The 16,571-nt window shown below is 42.0% G+C and overlaps 1 protein-coding gene across 1 annotated transcript in view; it reads left to right on the top strand.

Annotated features, from left to right (window-relative positions):
* RCOR1 (REST corepressor 1) overlaps positions 1-16,152 on the top strand; it is an 82,436-nt gene extending 66,284 nt beyond the window's left edge. The window contains exons 7-12 of the mRNA XM_040067344.2: positions 2,728-2,806; positions 7,391-7,585; positions 8,550-8,627; positions 8,791-8,848; positions 9,400-9,629; positions 11,756-16,152. Coding sequence (XP_039923278.1) covers positions 2,728-2,806; positions 7,391-7,585; positions 8,550-8,627; positions 8,791-8,848; positions 9,400-9,629; positions 11,756-11,797 — 682 coding nt within the window. The 3' untranslated portion in view covers positions 11,798-16,152. The remainder of the gene's footprint in view (positions 1-2,727; positions 2,807-7,390; positions 7,586-8,549; positions 8,628-8,790; positions 8,849-9,399; positions 9,630-11,755) is intronic.
* Positions 16,153-16,571: the final 419 nt, after the last annotated feature.

The following is a 16,571-nucleotide window of genomic DNA, read 5'->3' as shown; positions in this document are numbered from 1 at the left end:
TAGCCCAGGGAAACTCGGGATGAGCTCTCTGGCTGAGCTGTTCCAGGGAGTGCTTTGTGCTTTGCCATTTGAGTGAGGCTGGTGGTGTTCAGGAGGTCATTAGCTACTGAGCTTTAGCAAATGGGCTTGACTCATGCTTTTTCTGCAAGCTCACTCTCCTGGATACCTGTGCAAGCCCTTGAAGTTAGGTCTGCAGTGTCCTGTGTATATTGGTGTAAGTATCTGTACAGTTACTGTTACTGTCACTTGGTGACTTCACCTAGTTCTGGAGCTGAAAGAGCCTCAGAAATGGAGAGGTTTCAGGTGACTGTGGGGAAAACAATTGCTTGGAACAGCAGCAACTCCATCTGCTTGATACAGTGCCTTCTCAATCTGCTCTGAAATGCAATTAATGACTTTGCAGACCAAACTTGAAGTACGCCTGCCTTTGGAAGACTTCTGACATAACTGGGCAAAATTCTGCAAAAGCCTTTTCCTTCAGAGGAGTTGTTACATTTCCCAGTTGGCTGTTTGCTGGCTCCACTGCATATGAGCAAATCCTCTTTGGGAAGGGGCAAGAAATGTGTTTCTAGGGTTGACCTGTGATACACCAGTGAATCACTCAACCTCTCCCATCTCTCCATTAGGTCAGCAGTACTTGCTTAACAGGCAGGGCCAGGGAGAATACTGCCAGCCAACTTCTCCAGTATTCGGTTGGCTTTCTTTGACCTGAGTCTCTTTTTCCATTCTTGTCCTCCCAAATTTGCCCTAAAACAGGACAATTCTATTATTTTCTCTACTCTGCAAAGGCTGTCTATTTTTCTGTTCCCATCCTGATTGTTGGGGTTTTTTGGCTGTTTAGTTTTTCGGTTTTTCTGCTAAGTTATCGGGGGAGAAATCTTTAATATGGAGTATGTGTTTCTCTGGTACTATGTAGTTTAGGGTCTTTTATACTCACCTCTTTTTTTGTTCTGTGCTCATAAATGAAATTACTGGAATTTAGAAATACACCTCTCAGTACCTATGCCTGTTTGCTAGGAAAACTAACACCTCAGACCATCTGGTGAACGGGAAAGAACTGTATGGGCTGCCGTGTGCTGTAATTTTGTAACCTTTAAGGAAGGCAGCTGGATTGGAAATGTTTAACTTGATTTACATCTGAAGGAAGCTAAGAACCAGGCCATCAGATTGATGTTTGATTTCTGTTCTTCCCCTCCATTATGTAAAATTTGCCAGTGCAACTGTGCAGGGTGTGGAATTCACTCTGGGTGAGTTTAGGGTGCCTGGATTTTCAGGTTGTACTGTGGCATTTGGTGTTGGCAGAACTTCAGAAGTGTTCTTTGGTTATGGCAATCAGTGTTTATGGCTGCAGAAATGAGGGGGTGGGCTTTAATTTAGCTCATATCTAGGGAACTTGCTAGAATACAAGAACAAACTAGCAGCACAAGCAAAGACTGTTGTGAAAAGGCTGAAATCTGAACCTAGGTAGAACACAAGTTCTTTTGGAGATGGGGTTAAGGGAAGGGGCAGTCTGAGGTATCTCACTCGAATACCACTATATCCCTTTTGTGGCTAGGCAGGGAAATTCCCCAGCCTGTCAGATTGCCACTAACACAACTCTCAGTGCGTTTGGGATCGGGTTTTCAGCAGCTGTTCTAAGTTGTATGTGAGGGGCTTTGCGTGTGCAGCTCTGGGAGGGGATGCCTGGGAGTTGATTCCCTGGAATCATCATTACCCAGACTAAATGTCTTGTGGCTTTGTACAGCTGGCTGCTCTTGTGGAGAAGGATGGCAGCCCATTCCTCCTAAGGATGTGGCTGCAGCAGGGAGATGGTGCAGTGAGTGCTGATGCCACAGCCAAACCCACCAGCATGTGCTGTGCTGGCTCCTGCTGCCTGTGGCACAGCCCTGCCCTGCCCTGGAGCTGTGCCATACCTGCACCAGCTGATGCTCCTCAGCACGGGCTATGAAGTTTGATATGACAAAATAGGTTTATTTTCTTTTGATTTAAAAAAAAATGTTTTGATTACATCAGCTTATTTCTTCTGTTTCTGGGCAACATTTCAAATGGCACAATTAACTTCGGTTGTGTACAGTGCAAAAATTCTAAATCTTAAAAATGCGGTTGATTTTAATATCTGATTAAAATTCCACCTAAGCCAGACTGGACAGGTGTGCCAAGGTCACTTTCAATATGGCCCCAATTTCACGCCTGTTATTACTCTGTAACTAGTAATGTCTTTTTCTTTTCCAAGGGAGAATGAAATGTGAGGCTCTCACTAAGAAAAAAAGAAAAACCAAACATTTTTTGTGCATCTTGTACATGTCTGTTTTTCTAAATATTAAGGAGTTGTATGAAATCTGTGTTTTAGCTACTTGGTATGTTTTTAAGTCTTTCTTCCTGTTTCAGTTTGCCTCAAGTAAAAATGCTTAGTGTCCTGTGTTCTTTGAAAGATAACTTGTGGAATTAATTTCAAATCTCTTGCCTTCATCTGGGTAGATTTATTTTGCCCAAGTACACTGCTGAGAAGTGTTCCTGTATGTACTATCCTCAGAATTACAAATTTATTGACTTAAACCAAACCCAAATAAAATCAACACCAACCCCCAAAAAACCCCACATCCTGGGAATAAAACTAAGGAAAGCCGTTGGGCTTGCTGTGGCATTCATGCATTTGTTTTAGGATGCTAATTATAGAAAAAGAGAGGCTCACAAACTAATACAGTAATGTTTACCTTTGTCTTCCAGTGAGGATGAAATGGAAGAAGCAAATGGAAATAACCCTATTGACATTGAAGTTGAACAAAACAAGGAGAGCAAAAAGGAGGTATAATTCTGTTTCTTACTCCTGTACAAATGAAAGTGTTTACTTACTAGCTACTTTGTGTAGAAGCTGACAGTATCTAATTTTCTTTAGTACTTTGTATAGTTGTCATACAAGAAAAGAATTGTCTTCAGAATTATTCTTAGATCAAGACAAGTATAGATAAATAAGTTATTATGGATAGAGCTAGGGAAATTTAACACGTTAGCATCCCATGATATTGTACTATGTGATTGTTTCCAGTCTCTTTTATCTTCTCTTTGGCTGTGTTAGCTTAAACCACCCTCAGTGGTTTAAATGCATGGAGATGGAGTAGAAGCGCATCTCCCTGTGGAGATGGCTTTGGTGGAGGGGAAATACATCGTTTTGTTCTAGGTGGAACAGAAGTGCATTTATGTACACGTTAGACTCTAAGGTACATTCCTGATGCATTGGAATCCCCAGCAATACTTGTCACTTCACTACCACCAGGATTACTGCTGTATTAGTGAAAAGTAAAGGAGAAAGTTTTTGTGCCCAGTTCATTTTGTCTGGCAGGGTAGGGTGGCCTTGACCTGTTTTATGTCAGCTCAAAATGTAGTACTTGCGTCTCACTTCAAGTACTTCATTTTCAGTGGGCACTGAGCTCTGGATGAAAATAGCTACACGAATGCAACAGTTCTGAAAACCCAGCCTGTGATGCCCTACAGAAATCATATGCTTCATGTGTATAACCTGCAGGTTACCTGTTACTAAATAAAACCACCTCGTTCAGCAGCAGTGTGGGTTGTATGTATGAGTTACAGGAAGATGCTTGTTAAGACCTTCTGTCCTTGAAGTCAGCTCCCTTTCCTGGTTTCTTCTAGCCTGATTTCTCTCCCAGTCTCTCCACCAGTCTCTCTCTCCTAGTCATTCTATTTCACTTCTTAATTTTTTAAAGGTTGTATTTAGGGAAAACCCACTAGAAGTATTTCAAAACACGATCCCACACAGTTAAAAAAAAGTCCCAGAGTAACAGTTTTGTCAGTCACTCCCAGTGAGATTAATTTCTCCAACAAATAATTTCGAATGGAAAAAAACCCTGGAAAATCACAACATTCCCATCTGCTCTTCACCCATGTGCTCTCTAGACTTTCCAGGAAAGTTTAGCTGTTTTTTCCACTGAAGGACCCAGCCCCTTTGATGTCTTCCTCCTAGGGGCAGAGTAGATGTGAAGCCATTTGTACTAACCCTTACAAGAAACTGAGTTCTCAGAAGCCTCAGCAACACTCAGACAGGAAGAGTTTCACTTGGCTAAGTTGCAGCTGTGTACTGCAGCTCTATAGTGTTTTGTAAATAATGCTGTTATCTCATTTCCCATTATTTTAATAAATTCACAGTTTAGATTTTTCTGTAAGCTCTTAAAAAGCTTGCATCTGTGAAAGAGCTCCCTTCAACCTCCTTTATTATTTTTTCCTTCCCAACCAATGCTGACACGTCCTGAACTTGCTGCAGAAGAGGGAAAGGTAGTCCTTCATCTACTTGGCTGCGTCTCATGTAGGGCCAAACCAGATCAGGTATCTAGTTTGGACAGTTACCACCAAGACATTTTTGCAGAAAATGTTAGTGTGGGGTGAGGCTTTGTGCCCTCCTTGTCACACTGGTACAGGCCATGGCATTCCAGCCAATCTGAAACTCATGAAGCACATGGAGTCTGGCTGTGTATGCCGTGGCAGGCAGCCTTGTGGGCACTTTTCAGGACAGGGATCGTGCTGGAAGGCAGAATGGAGCTGACAGCCTTCACAGCCTGTTCAGAGTTCAGCTATGGTTGTTTAATCTAGAGAGGAGGAGACTCAGGGGAGATCTCCATCACGCTCTATAACTACCTGAAAGGAAGTTGTAGAAGGTGGAGGTCAGTCTCTTCTCTCAAGCAGCAGCATAGAGACACTATGAGAGAAAATGTCCTCAAGGGGGGTTCAGGTTGATATCAGGAAGAAATTTTTCACTGAAAGGGTGGTTAAGCCCTGGAATGGGCTGCCTGGGGACATGGCAGAGTCACCGTCCTGGAGGTGTTCAAGGAACAGCTGGATGTGGTAGGTAGTGCTGTGGTTTAGTTGACAACTGTTGGTCAAATGATGGACTCTGATCTTGGAGGTCTCCTCCAACCTTAATGATTCAATGATTCTGATTTTACAGTACCTGAACTCAGGGCTTATTGAAATGTCTTGAGAGAGAACAGGTAACCAGGAGGGGATAAGTTTGTTCTTGATCATTAGTTTTCTTTTAATGATGTGGTCAGACATGCAGGGGCCAGCAGCCCAGGACTCTTACTGTAAGGAACCTCCCTGTCCCAAATCTGCAGAGATGGTTTTTTTCTGCTCTGAGACCTGTTGGTTGCTCTCTGACTTACCCAGTAATACTGGGATTTCTCAGAGTATCTGAAATCTCTCATCTGTTTCCTTTTTTGAGGATCATTGGAGCGGGAATCTTTTTTTTTTTTTTTTTTTTTTTTTTAAATTGTGGGGGGGGTTTTTTGTTTCACTAACACTTTCAGTGTTTGTGCACTTGTTTGGATTTCCTTGTGTAGTGACTCTGTAGTACTGAGATCATGACCCAGACCTGCTTTCTTTGTATCTTCCTTGTTCCGGAATTGTCTCCCACTTCATCCTCTGTTCTTGAGATAGCTTTATCTTCTTTTTACACAGGGAAATCTGAGGAAGGGAACTTTGTATTAAGGGGTTTGTAAGACTGAAGTGCACTGGATAGCAGTGGCAATATCTAAATAAACAGGAGCACTGCTAAATCCCTTCTAAATCACTGCATTTTAATTCTCTCTGGTTTTCAAAAATTGATTTAATTCTAGAGAGAAATGTATGTGGCCAGGAAAGAAGAGTTTCCAGGACAGACTAGATGTTCCAATTTTTGCTGGGGCCTAGAGGCATTTGGAGCTGTCAAAAATAGTTCTGCTGGAGCTCTGGTTCTTGTCCACAACACAAAAGAGCTTTGCATTTTTTGAACTGTGTAAAACAGTCATTTGAAACTGCTTTCATTTTTCTTTACTGTTGAGGCTTCTGGGATGTTTGCACTGCAGGCAGTGCCTGTTGGTCAGCAGCCAGCCTGAACCTGCAGTGAGGCATTGCTGCGTGGTCCTGGGAAGCAGTGTATGTAGATGAAATATGAGTGGATCTGAAATGTCTATCCGTGCTAAATAATTTACCTGGCTCAGTTATCAAAGTGCTCCCTTCTGAAGCAGAGAGCAGAGCTTACTTCACTTGTTCATAGCTAATCCAGTCTGGTTTCTCCTGCTCACCACTGCTGTCTGCAAAGAGAAATAGGGGTATCCCTCCTGCAATGGCAGGAGTTACCTCTGGCCTCTGGCCTTGCCCTAGGCATTGTATCTCATGGAATACTTTGCACCAATGGATGGAAGAAAAAGCCAGAGAGAAGGCAACCGTCCCCATTGCTGCTGCTGTGGGGCTCTGACCATTGTACCCATGAGTCCATGGGTGTACCCATGTCACCATTGTATCTGTGACAGCTGTGCTGGAGTCCTTTGGGAGTCAGAACCCCGTATTTGCTTGGGGTTTGGTGCTCAGCCTCACATGGTTTCAAATGCAAGCATTCGATGCTAATGAGCAAATGCCACAAACTGGGTAGAAACTGCACATAGCTGCAGATTAGGCGGAAAACAATAGCACCAAGTGAAGCCAATGTGTTTAAAGCTCACAGTGATCAAACAGAGGATTCAGATGTACTGTCTCCCCTCTCTGCTTTTTCTCTCCTTGCCACCCTTCTGTTCTGTGTTCTTGGCCAGGCTCCAGTCACTGGCTAATAAATCTTCGGTATGAGTTGGTTGTTGAGTATAACTTCTGGAAGAAATGGTTTTGCTATCTTAATGTGTGCTCTTGAAGGATCTGTAGTAAGTGTCCTGGCTAATCTACCTGTCTTTGCGTTAGACATAAGGGATAAAATAGGAAGTGGTCTGTGAAATACTCCTTTTTCCAAAAAAACCTTAAAGTTTCTTTTAGGCAAAACTGCACCATTTTGATGGAACAGTTGATAGACAAGGGCTGTGCAAGGGAACCTCGCTTCCAGGAAATGGTGTAACAATCTTAGTTATCCTGTTGTCACCTCACTCCTTTATTCTTTGCCTTTAAATAAATTTGGGTTATTCCTTCCTGTGTCTGTCAGGTAGTAAAACAATTCTCAATCAACTGTTTCAGTTGTGTTCTTTCTGTCTCCACACTTCACTTTGTTTCCTTCTGGCGTTCAGTTGAACTGTGTGTTCAGATCTGATGATGAAAACAAGAAGAGGGGTTTTGGCGGTTTGAAAATAACCAGAACATTTGACAAATGCAAAATTTGGCATCTGTCTCCCAAAATGAGAATGGACAGAGAAGGCAACCACAGTATCTCTGTAAACACCAAAAGCTGCTAAAGGAAAGGAGAAATTTGTATAAGACAGTTTGTATGACATGCCACTTAAAGCAAAAATGTCTTCCTGTCTGCATACATTGTCGTTCTCCAGCCTTTGATAGCTAAAAATCAGAGTCACAGAATGGTTTGAGCTGGAAGGGATTTCTAAAGATACTCTAAAGATTTGTAAAGTGACTGACTGCTGTTTGCCAGGTGCCGCCTGCTGAAACTGTCCCTCAGGTGAAGAAGGAGAAGCACAGTACCCAGGCCAAGAACAGAGCAAAGAGGAAACCTCCCAAAGGAATGTTCCTTTCCCAGGAAGATGTGGAGGCTGTTTCTGCCAATGCAACAGCTGCTACCACTGTACTCAGACAACTGGACATGGAATTAGTCTCAATCAAACGGCAGGTATGAACGGGATCGTACGGGAGTAACTGCTGGGTTTGCTGCGAGTGCCTGTTGCAGTCTGCAAAGCTGGCAGGAGTTTGTAGCTTGGCAGTGATGATGCACAATGCTTCATGCTTTAGGTGACAAGCTGCTGTCCTTGTGCTCTGAATGCAGCTCTTAGGTTTTAGTTCTCTGGGCAAGCCTACTTTGGACCTGAAGTAAAGCAAGGAAAAGTTCATAGCAGGGACTTGAAGGAACATTTGTTGGCACTTGGCTTTTCTTGCAGTTCAGAATTCCTTCTGTTTAAACTGTAGCTTTCTTCAGGTGACATTGGTTTCAGCAGTATCTGATTGCCATCTGCAGCAGCTGATTCCTTTGCCTGTTCATGTGGTACTTTTAGAAGTGGCAGATATGTTTGGCTTAGTCTTTCCTAGACAGATATCATTACAAACTCCCTGTGTACCTTTTGCCTTCCTGATGGATCTGCCTTTTAAACAAATGTTTTTCAAATACCTGTGAGTAAACACAGGTTTGCTACATGAGTTTGTTGCCTAGTTCTGAGCATTTTGCTGTTTCTAAAGCAGAGATCTGTCTCAAGCTCTTTATTAAACTTAATGGAATTGGTATTTTGGCCTGAAGCCTTTTTCTTGGCACTCTGGGAGAAGCTGAACTCTTTTAGCAGTCTTTGATTCATTACTTGCTGCAGATGGGTTTGGTCTTCCTATGCTGGGCTTTATACAGATCTGGAAGTTGAGGCAGTTCTTGCTCCAAATAACTTGTAGGCAGCGGAGAACAAATTAAATGGGATCTCCTGATCTGCCAGCTGCTCCTGTACATTATTACAATACAGCAAACTTTCTTTTTGGAAAAGGCTGTGAGAAAAACTGGAAGGCTGAGCTTGTGAGGTTCCTGCCAAGGGTGCTGGAAAAAGGCTTGTCCAAAGATACTTTTAATTCTTCTTAAAGGGATTAAACTTTCTTTTCAGATTCAGAATATTAAACAGACAAACAGCGCGCTCAAAGAAAAGCTTGAAGGTGGTATAGAACAATACAGACTTCCAGAGGTGAGATCATTTTCTGATCTTTGTTAATTGTGATAAGTGCTAATGATATGCTTTGACTAACAGTTAATTCCTTGTTGCACTTGAGAGGTTTTTATAAGCTCAGATGCAAGTGAAGGTATATAGATGAAGTTACATAATTTTTGTTGTTGTCATTGTTGTCTAGGTCGTCCAGAAATTTAATGCACGTTGGACCACAGATGAGCAGCTTCTTGCTGTACAAGGTATGGCACTACAAGTTTATTTGTACTTCAGTTGTTGATAGTCAAAACCCTGCTGCATTTCAGAGCTGAGTTTCTTTTCAGCAGCTAAGGAAGGAGGATTTGGACACTGCCGTGTACTAATGCTCCAAGAATGTATTTGAACAAAGAAACAATATCCCCCCTTCCCCGCCCTGGGCAATATAGATGGCATTGTATGAATGTTTGCAAATAATGTCTGCTTGTCCAAGCTTTCAGAAAGTGAAACTCTGCTGGAGTCACTGCTATGATCTTTGCCTATGTAATTTTTCAAGCAGTACAGGCAGATTTACACAGGTCTTGTATGTTTCACTCTGAACATCATTTACTACACCTCTATTTCCTTCTCTTCTCCAGGGCTGGTCTTAACTGTGTCTCTTGCCCAGTTTAGACTTTTTAAATCCTGGATTAATCTGAAGAAGGTTTGAAACCTTGACAGAAGCTCAGCTTTGGATCTTTATGCTGTGACTTGAGCTTGATTTGTGGTCTTTGTGGAAATAACACACTGCTTTTGTTTTTCTCTTTGTTGCTTTTAGCAATCAGGAAATACGGCCGAGACTTTCAGGCAATCTCTGATGTAATTGGAAACAAATCTGTGGTGCAAGTGAAAAACTTTTTTGTAAATTATCGACGTCGTTTCAACATAGATGAGGTCCTACAAGAGTGGGAGGCAGAGCATGGCAAAGAGGAGACAAATGGAACCAATAGCCAGAAGCCTGTAAAATCCCCTGATAATTCCACTAAAATGTCTGAAGAGGAAGACGAGGTAAATCCAATTTAAAAGTCACATAAAGTTCCCAGTCTAAGCTGAGTTCAGATAGATGTGTGTGTGTATTTATATATGCTCTTTGCAAAAGCCATTTTTTGTCAATTTTCAATCTGTGTATGTTTCACTTTATCTGGATATACAATTCCAGTACTGATTTGGGGAATTGGGAATTCCAGGGTTGTATGAAAGTGGACGAACAGTAAATTTGCAGCCCTCTGACAGTATGTGAATCTCATCAGAACACAGATCTTTTAATACCTCTTCCTGCTGAAACCCTATGCATCTTCATCTCACTTGGATGTTTTCCCTGCACTCAGTTCTCCCAGCTCCTCTAAGTTTGGCTTTGTGCAGCCGTAGAGTCTTCTGTGCCAAAGCTTGCTCTTTCATTTTTGGTGAGTGGTTTCACTCAAATGAAGGGAAGAAAGCTATAAGCAAGATGAGTGTGTGAAACTTCACTCTGGAATTACCTAAAGGCAAAGTTCCCCTAATTTTACAGCTGTTTCTGTAAAGGCAAATTCTAGGTACAGCCTCTCCTTGATGGAGGTTCAGAGTTAACACTTCTCCAAAGGCCACGTAGGTTTGAAATTAGCAAAGAGACTGTCGCCTGTTTAAGTATGGAAATTAGTTACAAGAATTTAGTATTAACAATAAGGACTAATCTTTAGTCTTGCAGAACAAAACCATGGTAGAGGTTTGTGTGTTAAGAAGTCTGATCAAGGACTCCTCCCTTTGGCCTAATTTAATGAGACAGCTTGGTGAAAAAGCTGTGTATTGTGAATGTAAGCACAGTCAGCAGCAAGCACAGGGTAAGGCAGGTTTTGGTTGTGCATGGAGTAAAGACTTCTCAGTGTACTGTATATTTTTGTTGCTCTGATTAGGGCTGGATTGCTTGGACACTGTCCTTCAGACATTCAAAAAGCAGAAGTTCACTGTTTCACAAAACCTAATGACATGCAATTCAAAGATGCTTATATTTGGGAGCTAAGTCCAGAGGTATGACAGATGAACAAAACCAAATTCAGAAAACTTGCCTTTGCAGGCATGTGTGAGTGAAATTGTCCCATTCTTCCAGAACTGAGAGGTGGAACAAAGCAGCAGTGGTGCTAGTACACAGCCACCAGTTTGAAAGATACGTGGCTCTTGTCACTCTTTTCCTGTGACCTGTAGAATTATATGTTGATAATGCTGAGCTTTTCTTCTCTGAGCCCTCTGAGATGCTTCCTACCTTCAAATACACCCCTGCTTCTGAAAGCTGAGGTTGAAAAAGGGAGATCTCACTTCACCTAGGGGAGAAATGCTTCACCAGGAACTGGAGTGGGCTGATGTGGCCAGATGTATGGCTACTGGAGCAGTGAGGATCCCAGATGAGTTGGGAGAGTGTGGAGGCATGACAGCAAGGCCTGGTAAAATTACTACTAGAGCAGCAGTTGTGATTCCCAGATTAGTGACGGAAAGTGCCCACTCTTTCAGCAGAAAGAGCAGACCAAGTGCTGAGTGGTGGGAGCCAGACTAAAAGAGGTGTGAATGTGGTGCTCCTGCCCTCAGAGGTGTTAGCACAGTGCTGACTGGGTGTCTGTCTCGGTGGTTCTGGGGCCAAAGTGAAGCGTCATTGGGGTTATGACCCAAGAGACCTGCAGGGGCTGGGAGAGGGTTCCTGGTCCCTCTTTGTGCAGTGCTGCATGGCTGGTGCCTGCTCTTGAGGCCACTTGCACAGGCACTGTCTGGTCAAGTCAGGTGGACTCAGCAGGAGCCAGAAAACTTTGCTGGCCCAACACTGAAATCCCTTGGGTGCTTTTTTCCCTGGCACGCTTTGGCTGCCTACTGAAAGGTTCATCAGGGCTCTGAGGGCTTTGGGCTTTGCCATAGCAAGTGGCCATAGTTCCTTTTATTTCAAGGGGGGAGGTGAGGCTGCTGGTTATAATTCCTATGTGTTTGCATTCCCAACAACAAATCTCGGTGTGCCTCAGAATAGGGAAAGCTGTTGGAATTTGTCCCATGTGCCAGGGTTGAATGTTCTGTCACTGTCAGTATCATGGACTTGGGCTGAAGTTTGGAGAAGCAAGAAGGCCTATGTGTATTCATTTTAAACTAAATATCTGCTTTTTCTCCCCCCTTCCCTCCAGGCTACTTCTGTTCTTGATGTCAGATATGCATCTGCTTCGTGAGAAGGTGCTGTAGCCTAGAACAATTTGTGTTGACTACTGTGTTATCCAGGATATCAGGTATTAGCAAACCTCAGACAGCCATCTGCATCATATCTGTGGACAAGCAGCTATTACCAAAAAAAGGCAAACGCTTCCAGTCCTGTGCTACATCTGCCTTAATCTCCCCTCATTCCTCCATACTGCCTCCACTTTCTTTCAAAAGCACCCCGGTAGCTCAGCTCTCCATTTCACCAACGTCATGCTTAAGCATGGGGACTTCTAGAACCAGTAACACCTGTCTATAAATTTTGACCAACCTGCAAAACAAGGAGCTCCTTAGCAGCCCCACAGTAACTACACATTAGGAGTTCTTAGAATACTTGGTCCGTAGGGTATAAGTATGTATTGCTGCATGGCCTCGTGGTCTCCGCTTCCTGTGTATTCTTACGATGACACTATGATTAGTGAGCTTTCTATAAAGGAGGGGCCTGTGCACATGCCAGCCATGTCAGGTTTGCTCTGCAGCGACAGGACATGTTAGCAAGCAATCATGAATAATGCAAAGTGATAGGAAATGCCGTTTCGAAGGTTTGGTCAGTCCAAGGTTGTAGATGTAACTCATAACACTTCTGGTTTGTGCAATTCTTTCCACTGTATTTGTGTGTTCTTGCTTCATAGAAAGCTCCCTAATTGAGCATTTTATTCCTGTATATTTTAATGGCTTTTATTTAGTGCAAAAGGGAATACTTAACCTGGAACTGTTCGATACGCTGTTTAACCCCTGGCATTCAGCATTTGCATTGTAACTTGTTAAGTGAGTGCTACACAACTTTCTTTTTCCTGATCCTCTGTGGGATTAAGTCAAAACAACTTTCTCTGGTGCCTCTCCTTTTGGGGAATATGTGCCTTTTTGCATTTGGCAACCATAGATCACTTTCTGTCCCAGTGTCTCATTCCTCTTCAGAGCGCTGTTTGCCAAAGACATCAAACTGCTTCTCCCACTGGAAGTTTGGATGAGGGTTGGAGCACAAAATTCAACCTTCGAGTGTTTTTGGTTTCTTGGAAGTGTAACGGAGAAGAACCGGGTTAATTTTCATTGGCCATTTTAACCCTTCTGAAGCACACATCGCTTTCATGTTCTGAACCAAAATATGCAATTTGAAATCTAAGAGGTGCTTTTCCAAATACTTGGTGCATGCAGCTTTCAAATCCCAGCCCTCTGCTCGGATGGCCTATCTAGCTGGCTTGAACTGGAACTGTTCTTGCAAGTCCCAGGGGAGGACTTTGCACCTTGAACAAGGTGGTTGCTGACTGCCGAGCAGACAGTGTCCAGGGAGGCTAGAAGCAGCAGTATTACTTCTTGTCCAATGGAAAGCAGCAAAATAACACTAGTCACAAAGCATTTTAAAAATGGTTAATTTAATGATGTTGGAAAAAACCACCAGGTGTCTTTGCAGGTGGAAGAAAGGACCTTTCTTGCCTCTCTACAGAGGATTCAAGCCAGGATGGCACACAGTGATGTACAGCACCAGCCTTTCTTAACACAACTTATAATGGGCCAGCCTGTGGCCTGGCCTGCAGCTGGGGTTGGTGGGGCTCGGGGCCGAGCCCTGGACTTGGTGCTGAAATTTGGCAGCTGGGCTGTGCCATGCTGTGTGCTGTGGTGACTCTGCTCTCTGTACCCGAGCAGGGCAGGCTAATGCCAGCTGGGCAGCAGAGCTGGCTCTGGCACTTCCTGCAGTGTGGTCACAGCCTCAGGAAAGGCAGGGGACGTGGCTTCTTGGAGCAGTGAGGTGTGTCTTACCTTGGGCCGTGTGTGAGGAAAGTAATTCAGCGTCAGAAACTGGGCAGCAACACACAGGCACAGCACAGGTAGAGATTTCCCAGGGCAGGTCAGAGTCTGGAGCCCCGAAAGAGCCTGTTTCAGCCACTTGGCAGCTGTTTCTGAGCTGTTCCATTCTAGTAGCTCCAGAGAGATCCTCCGAGGTGATGGGAGGATGGAAGGGGGCTATTCCCTATCCTCTGTATTGCTGTTTGTGTCTCTGTTGCTGTGAACTGGCAGCTCTGGTGGCTCAAATGTTCCTTCAGACCTGTGCCAGCTGGAGCTGGGAGTCTCTTTTGGGAAGGAATGCTAGGTGTTAGCCAGTGTGAATTAGGAATAAAGACCAGGCAAATAGCACTGTGAATCCAGTAGACAGTTGTGGTGTAAAGCAATGCTGCTCTTTAGAAACACTCTGGTATTAAATATTAAACCTCCTGCTGGTACCAATGCATGGAGACAGGTCCTCACCGCTGTGGGAGCTTGCATCTCAGCTGGGGGAGCTCATCAGGAGAGGCTTCTGCTGGAGACTTAGGTACCTGTGAGGACTTCTCGTTGGTTTTTGCCCTCAAATCTGTCCATCTTATCAGAAAAGTTGTGTTTTGGCTTCATCCCCGTGGGGTAGGGGGAAACGTGTATAATTTGTGATATTAGGAAGAAAAAAGTTGTTTAATTACTTTTCAGTTGACTGCTATCTTATTGTAGTTGATACATGCAATATAATAGCACTGTATTTTAAACGTTTAGTTTTTTTACATTCTCTTGAACTATGTTTTTAAATGGGATAAAATCATTTTAGCTTTTGAAATGGTTTGACCTTGCTTAGGTGAAGACCCTCTTTTTCTTTTTTTAAATGGGTCAAGCATTAGATACATCAACTGGTTGAATTCTGACTAGAAGGGTCCACAAAGCTAACTGCATAAGATAAGAATATTCACTTAAATTTTGTTTCTTAAACTATCGATGTGAATGTCATAATTATATATATTTTGTGGAAAATGGGAAATTATTTCTCCTAAGTATAAGTTATTGTGCAAAATATGGTATCGTTAAAGAAAATGATAGTTTAAGTTTTAGTTTTAGAAATCTTAAAGATATAAAAGTGTATTGCATATGCATAAACAAATTTCATTTGTTCTATTTAATTTTTATGTAGTTGTGTAAAGTGCTAGGTAACTTCTTTTTTTTCACTTATCCATTAAAACAACCTTGTTACTTGAATATTCGTGTTTAACTGGTTTGAAACAGTGATCAATTTTTGTAATATAATCTTATAACCAAGGGAAAAAAAAAAAATACACGCCTCAGTTGTGCTTAACAGTAAAGCAACAATGTACAATCAGATGCTTAAGACCGTAGTAGCCATACCTGGTAGTGCAACCACAGTGGTTGTGTCTCGATGTATTTAATACCAATGGGGATAATGGTTTCTTAATATATTTTTACAAGTTCGCAACCAGGAAGACCCCATAAATATCCACTAGAACACTTTTTTAATAGCTAAAATAAGAGTGAAGCTCTTACTCTCTTTAAAGCAATGTCCTGACAAACATTTTTCTTTCCTGTACAAATACATCAGAAACATTATGTATTCAGATATGCTCATTGTCACTTTAAATTTCAGTTTTTATTCTATGAAATCGTTAATATGCTGTTGGTATTCTTGCACACCAAATATGAGCCAAACAGTGCATTACACTAATGTGATCACTCGATTTGTGAACAAAAATCTCCAAGTTAATGAAATGCAAAAATATCATAGGAGATTTTTTTTTATAATGCGTTTATTTTTCAAATTGGTATGAATTTTTGCATAGCCCATTCAGCAACCAGTGGGCTGCTGTTTTACAAAAAAAGAGATAAATTATTTTATTAGCTCCAGCTTGTCTTCAGTAAGTTAAAATCTAGTGATCTTGTGCAATGCCCCTAAAGCAAATACTTTCTGCCACTCCCTGGATTAATGCAGCTTTTCCTGTTGATAGTAAAGCACAATTGCAGTGAAAGTTACAGTTCAGAAGATGGAAGGTCAGTATAGTCTATGCATGTTGTATAATAATGAGTGTTTACATTCATATTCTCCTAAAATAAAATTTATACTGGAGTGTATAGTATTCCATTATGTAGATTTTATCAATTTTGTTAACTGCTTATAGATTGCTTAAAAGAAGTTTTTTCAAGATTTTAAAAGATGTATAAGGTTAAGTTTGCAAATATAATGGAAATGCTGTATAGCTTTTGAAGTGACGAAATACTCGTTGGGATTTTAAAGAAAGTATGTTGTAATAATGCTGTTGTAAGTAATATTTTAAATGTCTTTTTTGCCTGTTTTCTATTATTCAGCACACTTACTGTGATGAATGTTCATAGCATTATAAAATTGCTTAGCCACTGAAAAGTAACATTTGGTTTTGGATTATTTTACTGTATGAGGAATTATAGTGGGGTAAATTCCTTTGTGAAATTCTACATAATTCATTTTTCTATGATTTCCAATGTTTGCTGACATCAAATAAAATTTTTTCAAGCCATTGATGTAATAAAATATGTAGTAAATCGTTATTGATGTAAAGTGTGGTTCTGATGTGTAACTGACCCCTTACCTTTCAGATTTTGGTCAGGAGGTACAAAAGGGGTTTTTACCTTCCTGACAATGTCATCCCTAAGATAAGGAGGACCTGAAGAATAAATTGCTGCCTCTTTGCTTCGTGTGAAAAGCACTTGGCTGTACAAGTTAACAAGATTGTCATCTTTCAAATGAAAGAAACACATTTAAAATACATAGGAAAAGGCAACACTTGCCCTCGAAGCTCAGTAGTTGTGCAGTGTTGCTATTGAAGATGCTCAGAAAGGCAGGAAATTTTGCACCATGGAAATTTCAGGAAGATCACATTTTCTGTCTTCACATGCTGAGGTGCTGCTAAGCACTTGTCTAAGCACAGACAAGATTTTGTGGGGTCCCAGCAGTGCTCTGAGAGC

The sequence above is a fragment of the Hirundo rustica genome, chromosome 6, assembly GCF_015227805.2.
Source record: "Hirundo rustica isolate bHirRus1 chromosome 6, bHirRus1.pri.v3, whole genome shotgun sequence".
Taxonomy (NCBI): domain Eukaryota; kingdom Metazoa; phylum Chordata; class Aves; order Passeriformes; family Hirundinidae; genus Hirundo; species Hirundo rustica.
Note: the sequence above shows the minus strand (reverse complement) of the source record. Positions and strands in the feature narration are given on the sequence as shown.